The 13,208-nt window shown below is 36.7% G+C and overlaps 1 protein-coding gene across 2 annotated transcripts in view; it reads right to left on the bottom strand.

Moving 5' to 3' along the window:
• RSF1 (remodeling and spacing factor 1) overlaps nucleotides 1-13,208 on the bottom strand; it is a 167,110-nt gene that overhangs the window by 14,253 nt on the left and 139,649 nt on the right. For both annotated transcript variants that reach the window (XM_060018209.1, XM_060018208.1), the window contains exons 9-11: nucleotides 12,073-12,152; nucleotides 7,314-7,368; nucleotides 6,024-6,133 (exon numbers count right to left, since the gene is read on the bottom strand). In XM_060018209.1, coding sequence (XP_059874192.1) covers nucleotides 6,024-6,133; nucleotides 7,314-7,368; nucleotides 12,073-12,152 — 245 coding nt within the window. The remainder of the gene's footprint in view (nucleotides 1-6,023; nucleotides 6,134-7,313; nucleotides 7,369-12,072; nucleotides 12,153-13,208) is intronic.

Below are 13,208 nucleotides of genomic sequence, written 5' to 3'. Positions count from 1 at the left end.
AGACTTGGATTAGACCACCTCAGTCCTGTTAACCTCAATTTCTTTGGTAAAACAGAGTTTTGTAAATCAGTATCTAATTCTAAGTTGTTTTTCATTTTCAAAGATCACCTATACCAGGCAGCAACAAATATTTTTGTAATGGGCTTTGTAGACTATACAATCTCTGTCGTAACTACTCAACTCTGCCATTGTAGTGCAAAATCAGCCACAGACAATGTAAGTGAATGAAAAGTAGCTGTGTTCCAATATAACTTTATTTATAGACACTGTGATTTGAATTTCATGTAATTTTCAAATAATTTTATCCTTCTGGTTCTTTTTTCAACCATTTATAAATGTAAAAACCACTCCTAGGTCACGTGCTATACACAAACTGGCAGTGAGCTGGATTGGCCCACAGGCCAACCCGATTATACAAATCATATGACAAGGTAAACTGAACAAAATTCGTGTTCCAGAAATAATACTAAGTGTGAGAAGTATACTACTGTTGTTATTAAAGATTATATTATTATTATTATTACTGAAATTCATATACAGATGGTCAGAATTTTAAAACTAGGTAAACATACTTTATCTCACAAGGGCTATTTCCTCCAACTTAAAGCAAAAAACCAAGACTAGATGATTCCTAAGATTTATTCACATACAAAACTCCTTTCACTTTAGAACTGAGGTGACCAAAAGATAAAGTGACTTGAAGATCATGCTAAATATGGTAATTACTAGCCACATGTGGCTATTTATATTTAAAATAATTAAACTAAAAAATGCTGTTCCTCACTAGCCATATTTCAAGTGCTCAACAGTGACATATGGCTACTGATTGCCATACTGGACAGCAAAGTAACAGAACATTTCCATAACCACGGTAAATTGGACAGCATTGGATTAAAGTTACACAGTGATTAACAACAGAGTTAAGACCAATAGCCAGCACTTCCCTGGTGGCGCAGTGGTTAAGAATCCGCCTGCCAACGCAGGGGACACGGGTTTGATCCCTGGTCCAGGAAGATCCCATGTGCTGCAAAGCAACTAAGCCCGTGTGCCACAACTACTGAGCCTGTGCTCTAGAGCTCGCGAGCCACAACTACTGAGCCCGTGTGCCACAACTCCTGAAGCCCGCGAGCCTAGAGCTCATGCTTCGCAACAAGAGAAGCCACCGCAATGAGAAGCCCGCACACTGCAACGAAGACCCAACGCAGCCAAAAAGAAAAAAAGAATTTTAATCAAAAATCCTTAAAAAAAAAACAATGACTAATAGCCAAATATTTTGCCTTTTGAGTTGAGAAACTCATTACAGCTATAGATTTCCTCTCTAGGAAAATATATACCTACACAAACATAACATTTTACATATAATTTCAGAGGATTCACAAGTTTCAGGTTAAGAACTCTTCTTCTACATATTTTTACATGCAACAGTTTACTTCCAATTTTTCATGATTATAAACAATGCTATGAAAAACATCCTTATAGATATCGCTTAGCTTTTCCTTAAGATAAATTCTGAGAAAGTAAAAATCGGTGTATCTATTCATCAGGCTAGAATAACAGATTCAGATACAGCCAGATATAAAGTTAATGGAAAACAGGATTTCTCCGAAGGACAAGATGCAGCTGTAAAGTGCCATAACAATCTATTTCTTTGAGCCACTACTACTTTCTTACTGAGACACTCTGTTTTCTAAATTCAGAGACCATCAGAACCCTTGGACAAAGGAAATTATAGCAGTAAGAATGAAACACCCACCCCTGCCTAGAGGATCTAAGTCACTTTTAACACAAATAAGCAGCCTTGATTTACATTCCAGATTCAGAGTTTGGATAAGGGGTTGGACACAACACTCCACACTCTATCTTCATTGTTTTCAAGTAAATAGGACCCTGTGTCTACCATGCCGTACACATATGATACTGACCCTTTCACAGTCCTGCTTTGCTTTGAGCCTTACTCTTCATTTAAATTTCATCTAAACTCTACCATTCCTCAGTATCTTTTCATAACTCTATCTTTTCTTTTGTTTGGTGAGATGCCCCTTGGTTCCACTATGAGATTTTGTTGGATTATAGGTTTGTTCCTGGTATTCTTGCTACAAATAAAATTGTTGGCTTAAAGGCATACAAATTGTTCTTCAAGGGTTGTAGCAATTTAAAATACAACCATGAAGTGAATTTTACCATTAAGATTTTTTTGCTAATACGGAAAAACAAAATTATTTTGTTCCTTAATTTTAATTTGAATACCCAGTAAAGCCAATATTATTTTCATGTTTACTGGTCATTTTTCCTTTTTCATTCGCAAGTACTGGTTTGTGTCCTTTCCCCATTTTATTAGCCAGTATATTCATCTTTCCTTACAGATCTGTAAGAGCTTTTTATGTATTAAAGATTTTAACATCTTTGTCATATGTTGCAGTTATTTCTATCCAAAGTGTATTCCTCGCCCCCCCTTTTTTTTGGGCCATACCATGGCATGCGGGATCTTAGTTCCCCAACCAGGGATCAAACCAATGCTCCCTGCAGTGGAAGTGCTGAGTCTAAACTACTGGACCACCAGGGAAGTCCCCAAAGTGTATTTCCCCTTTAACCTTTGCTTATTTTTTCAAGTTTTGAGACAGGAAGACTGACATTTTGTCCTGCTATCATTACAAATATGTGCCCATCCCATCCCCAGTCAGCATCCCTCTCAAATAAACAAACAAACACAAATCATGCTGTCTAGTTCTAGTCTTCAAAATACATGGAAACTTAATTTTTCTTAAGGAACTGATTTCCTAACAAAAATGGCTTTTTATCCTTGACTTCAGAAATGTTAATGTCTGAAGTATGCAACAGTCTTTGCAGACACCATGTGGAAAAACTATTTCCACTATGAAAAAAACTATATACTCACTGTTATTTTAAAAACGCATAAGCCATTCCTTTTGAATTTTAACTCCTTTACAAAATTTCTTTGCAAGCAAACATTTTCTTTTGTAAGTGCTTTTTGTCTGAGTCTTTCTTAATTTTATATAATCAAATTTCCTTTTCACTATTTTTTCTGTGTTTGGTGTTATACTTAAAAAGTTGCTCCTTACATAAGAATGTGTATCTTCCTTACCTCCTTTTGGGAACTAGGCAGGGTATAAATAAATGAATCACACAACACATATTATGATAAAAAACATAGTTTATATTACTGTTATATAATTTTAAGCTGAAGGGATCATCTGGGTTAGTTCACCATCATAGGTATGTCAACCAAGACCCAGGGAAATGGACCAACCACTCAAAGATATATGGCTAATTAGTGGCGTGGTGAGGGCTATAATCTGAAGTCTTCTGGCCCTCAATCCAATGCTCCTTCCAGTCAACTTTGACATCATCCTCTATTAGGAGCTATAAGAATCCGATAAACAATTATTAAATGATAGTAGTGATGAAATTTTTTTTTGGGGGGGAGGGTTTCTTTTCTGTGTTGATATATTAAGTGCTTTAGATTTTATCCTCACAACAGTCCCATTGCAGCCCATGTACAAAGTAAATTCTAGGTGTATTTATTAGAGCTTGAATATGACGAATAAAACTTAAAAAAAATATATTAGGGGCTTCCCTGGTGGCGCAGTGGTTGAGAGTCCACCTGCCGATGCAGGGGACACGGGTTTGTGCCCCGGTCCGGGAAGATCCCACATGCCGCGGAGTGGCTGGGCCCGTGAGCCATGGCCCCTGAGCCTGAGCGTTGGAAGCCTGTGCTCCGCAATGGGAGAGGCCACAGCAGTGAGAGGCCCGCGTACCGCAAAAAAAAAAAAAAAAAAGAAAAAGAAAAAATTACTAAGAAGCAGAAGGAAAAAAGAAAAACTGAGAAGAGACATACAAATGCCCAACAAGCACATGAAAAGATGCTCAACATCACCAACCATCAAGGAAATGCGAATCAAAATCATGAGACATCACCTCACATCTGCTAGGATGGCCGCCATGAAAAAAACAAAAGCAGACAAGTGTTGGCAAGGACGTGGAGGACCCAGAAACCCTGTACACTGCTGGTGGGAATGGAAAATGGTGCAGCTGCCATGGAAAACAGCATGGCAGTTCCTCAAAAAAAACAAAAACAGAACTACCATATGATCCAGCAATCCCACTTCTGGGTATATACCCAAGATGAAATGCTAATAAAACAAATTTCTTCTCCCACTGAAAACCACAATTACATCAGGATTGAAAGACAATACAGTTCCCCTATGATGCTTGTTCTGATAATGTAAATTTGTTCCAACATAACTGATATATTAGGAAATAATTCAAGCATAACATGTATTTCATACTTGCTTATATATAATTTTCCTTGTGAGAAACACTAGGTAAATGTAGAAAACTGCACCAGCTGTGTAGGAATACACAAAACAAACACGTGCACACATCTTACAAATATTTACCAGCTACCCAAGCTCATCATGTGTGTTATAAGCTAGAGCCATCTGCATCTGGTATTACAAGTTTCTGGCTGATTTCAAGTAACTCTCCTTCTACCACTACACAATAATTTACAAACTGCAACTCTCCTCACAATCACTTCCACAGACAAGCTTCAGGTCTTTTTTCAACATAAAATGTCATATTTATTGTAGTACTTGTTATTTCTTAACCACTTAAGATGTGTCAAATGGTACTCCCATTGTTATCTTCTTTTTTAATGTGTCACTAATGAAGTTTTTGAGTGTGTGACCCTAACTCCGTATTTCCCATAATCCCTATAGTTTTTGTGCAATTTTGCACACAATGGCAATTTTTAGGAATGCATTTGTTGTGTTTTAGTAGAATTGACTTTAACACTTGCACTTTCCATTAGTAGGTTTTGACTTCACTAGTTTTAATGATTTTATTAAAAAACGGTACTTTTAAAAAGTTTTTTTTTTTTTTTAAGGAATAAGATGGACACCATTCCCCTAAATATTAAGGATTTTACTCTTACTGATCCTACTGCATTTTATTTTATTTATAACAGTTTATGGAAAAACCCAAACAAACTTTTCGGCCAACCCAAAATAAAGTTTTAACAATAACAACAGAAACTACACAAGGGGAACTCTTTCATGATCACTGACAAAAGTTTATAAACAGGAAACAAGCTTAAAGTTCTATAAAATCAACTCTGTTTTCCATCTCCAGTTATTCAAGTTAAAAGACTGTTTTGGTGTTGTCTAACAATGGTCTAAAATAATTAAAATATCATTTATTTATTATTTGAGTGAGACAGGGTGGTGTCGTGGAAAGAACACTAGACGAACAAACAATTAGAAGATAAGGTTTTAGTCTAGGTTTAGCTACTAACAGAGTGACTATGGAAAAATCTCTCTCTGATATTTCTGGTGGCAGATGGTAAACCAGACTATATTTATTGAGTCTCTCAATAGGTACTGATGGAGCACCATGCTAGCTGTAAAGAACAGAGGGATGCATAACACGGACATGGTACTTACCTTCATGTTAACAGTATAGTGCGGGAGAGCAATATTAATCAAAAAATTAAAATCACGATTGTTACAAATATAGAAGTACTTTCAAGAAAAAAAACTGGTTGCTATGAGGGCATATAATAGAGGGGTTTGATTAAGAGAGGATTGTTAACAAGGTAAAAAACAGGAGGGAAATTCAAGTAAACAGTCTACACAAAGGGACCGAAAGAAGACAGTGTGGCTGACCTGAGAGAGTAAGGGAAAATGTGGATGAGGTGGAGCTGAAAGGCTAAGTGCAGGGCAGGCTATGTAGTGCCTGTGGGCCTTGTTAAAGGCATCGGTTCTTATCCCCAGAGCTACAGAAATTGGACGAAGTATGTTAAACAGAAGAGGATAACACGAGCAAATTACATTTGGAAAAGATGATGTTGGCTGCTCTAAAATTCTATGATTCTAAAGACGGTAAGTAAGAAATATATATACAATTTCTAATCATCACTGTCATCGTAATGGGAAAAGCATATACTTTGGGGTCAGGTTGTTTCAAAAACATTTTCCACTCCTTCATTCTCACAGATTTCATACCTATAACTTATACATTTCCGTGTTCTTGTTGACCTCCTTTCAAGCAAGTTTGCTTTGGATTTTTTGGAATCTTTTTTCTTTTCTTCATGATCTTCAGAAAAATCTGGCTCCTGGTTTAAAAATATGATAATAAGTATATAGGTTATTAATCACAACAGAACAAAGTTCCTTGGAATTAACAGCTTTCTAATGTCCATCTAGGCAGCACATGTGAAAGGTTTAAAAAAAGTGAAATGATTCCCATAAAACTGAATAAACATGGCAACACTAAGTACAGAGATCAAAAAGAATATTGGTGATCAAAGGATGAAAACACTTCTGTATTAAACTTATGCTTTTGTGAGTTTATAATTACCTCTTTTAAAACAATCATGATGAAGTCTATCCACCGATAATGTAACTTAACACACATAAATCAAAAGATATGCTGAATAAATGAAATAATGGGTTTAGAAGAAGAAAGGGGCAAGGTGCTCCAGAAAAATAACTAACCAAGACAGGTTATTTCAGTGTGTGATTTAATTAAGCCTGAATGAAACTGCATATGAAACTAAGAAAATTTCTTCATTTCAAATGAATATCATGTTACATATACTTTCACTCATGAGATAGCTTTCTCAATTATAAATTAGATTAATAACTGCAAAACAATGGTATCCCTTCAAAGAAACTGAACTGTAAGAACACAAACTGAAGTTTCTGATAACCCCCAAAGGAGGGAATTAAAAACCAAATCTCCCTGAACTATTTTTTAGTCACTTCACATAAATAGCACATAAAGAAGCTAAAAACGAATTACCCAATTTAGGGTACAAAAAAAAAAAAAAATAGAACATAAACTCCGTGGGGTGAGCTTTAACTTGGTTTGGATGTGATATTACATTTTGGGGCTATCTGCATACACATAATTTTAATCATGAGGGAAATGGGTGATTTCTTTTTTTTTTTTTTTTTTGTGGTACGCGGGCCTCTCACTGTTGTGGCCTCTCCCGTTGCGGAGCTCCGGACGCGCAGGCTCAGCGGTCATGGCTCACGGGCCCAGCCGCCCCGCGGCATGTGGGATCTTCCCGGACCGGGGCACGAACCCGTGTCCCCTGCATCGGCAGGCGGACTCTCAACCACTGCGCCACCAGGGAAGCCCTGGGTGATGTCTTTAAGGTGCTAAATTTTCATTTTTAATAAAATAGGTATACTATATATTTAAAACCACTCATATTACATAAAGTGAGTTAAATTTGAGAACAATTTTGGCAGTCTCCTCTTTAAAAATGCTATAAACCAGAAACTTACTTGTGGAGGAATGATGTTTTCAATACTGATACCCACATACACCAAGCGTTCTTTCCTTTAAGTAAAAAACAAAAAAGCACACAAAGTGAGATTTGCTAAAAATAAAATTGTTATGAAAACATTACTAACACAGGTAATACTAAAATTATGATTCATGGTAACAGCAGAAGCTAGGTCACAGACATGTTAGTTATTATCCATGAAACTTATAATATTGGTATCTGTGGCAGGCACAACACTTCCTAAAGGTATGAAAACTTAGCTTTAGAAGTGACTTATGCCAGGTAAAATAAAACCTGTAAGTGAAACAGACAAGGAAATCTGATGAAAAGAGTCATGCTTGTGACTCACTGATGAAGTGATTAGATGGAACACCAACTCTGGACAAACTGGATCTTTGTTATGCTGGAAGTTCTCAGTAATATCGTATGTGAATGATTCTAAGACCATCCACTTCTTGTTTGCAGAGAAGAAAACCAGCAATACAGCCATATGTCTCTGCACTCTAGGATGCTTACAACAAAGATATCTTCAGAGCCAGTGAAGACTTCTCCAGAAAATGTGGATTTATGGACACTAATGACATAGAGTTTCATTTCAAAGAAATCTTTGTTGATTTTAATTCAACAAATTTTACACAACGAATTGCTATACAGAACAGAAGCTTTCTCTGGTTCTCCCAAAGTTAATTCAAATACACCAAGAACAGCTGAGCTTTTACATACATGCCAGTGTATGTTCAACTAAACAGAAATAGTAACCACTCTTCCTCCCTTTATTTGTGATGTCCCATATAGGACATTAATGATCCAGTTGTGTGGGTCCTTTAGAACACAGCCTTTACTGCCCCATAAACCCTGGGCTAACAAGAATTTTATAGTCATTTTAAGAGATGGGTTATGAAGCTATTAAATAAAACTGGCATGTAAGAAAATAAAGTTATTTTAATCAAAACATTTAAAAAAATTAGTACAGTTAATGAACTAAAAACTAGGAAAGGAAGAACAGTACTAGCTGAAATTAATAGGAAAGGCTACGTGGATAATTCAAAACTTCAGCTCTCTGTTATTAAATATGTTTGACATGTCCCTCTTTACATTAACCAAGTTTATTGTGGTATCAGTTTCCTCAAAAGCTCTATTTTCACTTGACCATTATTTCTCTTCTCAACTCAATGGAAAAAACACTTAGTCATGTTCCATGTTAGGTCTTGACTTGTGTCAGGCTTGGAAATCGAAAGGTAAATGAGACATAGTTCTTGCCCTCACAATTATTTAACAGCTAACTGTAGTCCATTACGAACAGGTATAATGGAAATGAGAAAAAGGAATGGATTTTCTCTGAAGAGCTGAGAAACTCGGGAAGGCTTTAAATAGGTGGTAATATCTGAGTAAGATCTTGACGGTAGGTATGATTTCTCATCAAGGCATTCTCTTGCTCAGTAATCTTACGGAAAGTCACATCTTCCATTCTATCTCACCACCTAGCTCAATGATCATATTGGGCCCAGACCTTATTACCAATAACCACACCCTTTCTAAAATTTCAATTTCAAGGAACCTGTTCTCTGACTTCTACTGACTCACTTTCCAGCTCACTCCCTCTGTTACACTGATTTCAACCATTCCCTGACTCCAGTGGGAGCTCTATCCATTGACCCTACCCTTTTTTCACTGTCCGGCACTCCCTTTGTGTCCTTACTTTCCCCCTTACCTGGCTTAGACTCCATGGTCCATCATTACAAATACTCCTTTGCATACACTCTCAAATTCCTTGTCTCTTTCTCTCCTTCCCTCTGTTATATTACCTGGAAAATTCCTAACCCTGATTAAATCCAACTCTCTGCTAGCAAAGCACTAGTAATAGTACTTTGGAAGTACATAGCTATTTGAATTCCCAATAATTTCTGGCACCAAGTCCAGGAAGGGACATTTACATATCAGCTGAATGGACTGAAACATGAGATTTCACAGAGCATCACAGCTCCAGCTCTATAGACAGTTGCTGGCTAGTACTAATTACTCACTGACACATCCTTCTTTTCCACCATACCGTAGAGCCACATGTCATATACCTCATGTTGATTACATTGCCCAGCATAAAGCAGGTGCTCAATAAATGTTCATTAAATGTTGACTAAAAGAACAAACAAGGGGAAAGATGCTCTAGCACTATGACATAGACAGTAAGCAAGGCTCTAAGTTGTTAGGATGAATGCTAGAGAAATTATTTCACAGATTTGAAACAGCATGAATAAAAATGCTCACTTTTAAAAAGAGATGAAGTCACCTGTATTTACAGTTAATATATTATTTACTTTAGAAACATACATATTTTGCTATTTAGAGCTCCTAATATATACATATATTAGGAGTTATAAATAATGAAAGCTTTGTTAACCAGATTTTTGGGGGAATTCACAAACAACAGTAACAGTTAACTTGCCTTGTTAGAATGGTCTCGTATAGGATTTAGTGTGATGTAAAGGCACAATAACAGATGTCCTCTTAAAGGATGACATTTAAGTAAAGAGGATTACCAAGGATAGAAGAGAAAGTAGATGAACTAGTAAATGGGAGGCCAATAATATAAACAAATGTGGCACATTTTAACATAAATTTCTAAAACTGAAAGTATTTAACTGCAGCAGCATATTCTAAAGTGTGTGAGGCAAGAGTAAAATATACGTTCACCAATCTTTCCACATAGAAAATGTACAAGCATCACAGGCCTCCGAAGAATAAACGGATATAATGTGAGTATGAGACAAACTCTTAGTGGTTTACATTCTTGGCTTTTAGAGAGAATCTACTTTCTTCCAAGTCCTTGAAGGGTGAGAGCCTATTAGCTATCTACACTGCTAAGTCAGATCAGCTTCAGAACATGAACTCATTTCTCAGAAGGGCAGGCAGATTGCAGGAAGACCGAGTCTAATTTTTAATTATGATTTAATTTGAAGCATCCTTAGTTAGATCTTTTCCAGTGTCAAAAATTATGTCAGGAGCAGTTCGTACATCAAAATAGTCCTAATAACTGTATACAGGACTGTTAGTTCCTAAATATAAAGGTATTTAGACAACCAATTAAAAAAAAAAGTACTACTTTTATCTCCTAGTGAACTTCAGAGATAAACTTTGCCTTTAAACTAAGCAGCATACATCATGAGCCAGAGAGAGCTCAAGGTGAGCAGTAAAGAGGAAAAAGGATCTAGAAGTTGAACTCATTTTTAAGGTTCAACTTGGCACAAAGTGTGTGGACTATGGAATGAGCAGACTGTCTCAACGCAAACTAAAGTTTTGAGGGGAATACTATGTGACAGGAGGTAGAGTTAAAGTAGCGGCAAATGAAGGAGCAATCAGGAGACACTGCTTAGATTTTTCTCAGATGGGCATCAAGTCCTACTGATTAATCCTCTGAAAATTCTCTTCAACCTCTCTACTGTATTATCATGATGACTGCTCTAGTTCAGGCCTCACTGGCTCTCACAGACTTTATTCCAACAGCCTCAACTCTAATTCCTTCTTCTTACTGTTACCAGGGCATTTTTTCTGAAATAAAAGTCTGATTATGCACATTCCTCCTTTGATGGCTCCCCCATGCCTCTAGAGAATAATTCAAATTTCCTAGCCAGTTATGCAAAGCTGTTCACAATTTGGCCTCAGTTTCCTTTATAGCTTCATCCCCCACCACTCTTTTACACTCTCTCTGCTTGTACTGTGCTCTTTGCCAGAAATATCCTTTCTCTGCATGTCCTCCTATATAACTCCTAGTTATCTTCCAAGGACTTCCCTGATAACCCCAACTCCTAGGAGAACTAAAGTGCTCCTCCACAATGTTCTAGTATTGCTCTAAATATACCTCGATTTGTCTACTTTATTGAATCACTGGTTCATACATCTGCATCCTCTGGTAGAAGGTGAGCTCCAGGTAAGCAAGAGCTTTGTCTTACTCATCTTTTCTCTTCAGTTTGGAACACAGTAGGAATGAATGAATGTTTAGCAGTAGACTAATCAACAAAGGTACATATAAATATAAATAAATACAAACTTACTGTCTTGATTTTGAGCCCCCTTTAAAGATTAAGCTCAACTCCAATCTTACCTCCTCCAAGAAGCCTTCTTCAACTGCTTTAGACCACACTGCAGTGGCATATTGAAAAGGGAGGCATTGCTTACAGTCAATAGGACACAGTTCAGCATTTAAATGCTCTTTATTTCACCAGCGTTAATTCTGCCCACCCAAAGAGATGACATGGGTAACTAAACTGTAGACCAGTTCTTACAGTTTTCTTGTACTCCCTACATACTTAGCTACATATACTCCACAATACTTGGGTCAATACTTATTCAGAGTAGGTTCTGATATACATTTTAGATCAGGGATTGGCAAACTTTTCCTGTAAAAGGACAGATAATAAATTAGGTTTGGGTAATAAGGTCCCTGTTGCAACTACTCAACTCCACTGCTGTAGTGCAAAAGTAGTCACAGGCAACATATAAACATGAGCATGGCTATGTTCCAATAAAACTTTATTTATGGACAATGAAATCAGAATATACAATTTTCATGTGCCATGACATATGGTTTTTGTTTTTTTTCTAATCATTTAAAAAAGAAAAAACCATTCTTAGCCAGGCCATATTTGGCCCACAGGTCAGAGTGTGCCAAACCCTGCTTTAGACAGACACATTAGTCTATACAGGAAGACAATTCTGAGGTCAAATTCCCAAGTAAAACATTAACACACATATCACAATACCTGCGTTCAGCACGCTCCTTCTTCTTTAAGGCAACATCCAAATCCTGCAATTGTTCCTCTAATTTTTCACACAGTAGTTTCTGAAAAAATAAAACAGATGAGTGTCATTTTACACACCTTTCCACAATCATTTATCTCTTGCCTATTAGCTACAGATACCATGCTATTGAGAGCTGATAAGGGGCCACATAGTGAACACTGAAATGTTCCTTATATTTAATTAAATAAAGACATGCTGCTTCAGTTCATCCACTGAACTGAAGATGAGCAGGGTATCTTTAAAGTAACACACATGTTAAAGAAACTTATAGCTTTGCCGAGAAACATGTTCAATGCCTATCTTGCTGGCAGTAATCAATGTTTAAAATAGCATTTGGTTCACTGTATATACATGACAGTGATTAAAATTTTTTTTTAAATCCTAAGACATTTTTAAGGAAGAAGGTTTATGTACAATAAAATACAATGGTGCCAATCACTATTTTTTAAAAAAGAGAATGGAAAAGAATTTACAAAACCTTGCCACATGGTTACTGGGTCAAAACAGAGCTGAAGAATATAATTGCAAAAGTGATGCTAAGCCAAAAACATTCCACTTCACTAAGAAATGCAACAAAGGCCATCTTTTTTGGTTTTGGCTGCACTGTGCGGCTTGCGGCATCTTAGTTCCCCAACCAGGGATCGAACCCATGCTCCCTGCAGGGGAAGTGTGGAGTCCTAACCACTGGACTGCCAGGGAAGTCCCAACGCCATCATTTTTAAAGTAAAATGAGACTGGGCTTGTGAGAGAAAGGACCTCTTGGATGCAAAAAAATATCCTGCTCTTCAGTTTTAAAAGAAATCCACCTGAATCGAGATACAAGAGGAACAGAATCCATGTTTCTATTCATAGTAACATTATAATGGTGCATAATTCATAATACCATCTATAAAACTGACAAAAAGAAGGTAGGCAGAAATGAAAAAGAGAATGAAACAAAGGGATAAACAAAAGGAAGAAACTTATTTCTTCCCTTGTATATTATCTTAATTTGGGGGGTTTTTGTGCCTTTAATGAATGTGAGAAAAAATAAACCAGAGATTATAATTCTACAAAACCCAGAGGTCTTCTAAGAATTGCTTTGGAAAAAAAATAA

The sequence above is a fragment of the Delphinus delphis genome, chromosome 8 (assembly GCF_949987515.2).
Source record: "Delphinus delphis chromosome 8, mDelDel1.2, whole genome shotgun sequence".
Taxonomy (NCBI): domain Eukaryota; kingdom Metazoa; phylum Chordata; class Mammalia; order Artiodactyla; family Delphinidae; genus Delphinus; species Delphinus delphis.
This window is presented reverse-complemented; position numbering and strand designations above follow the sequence as displayed.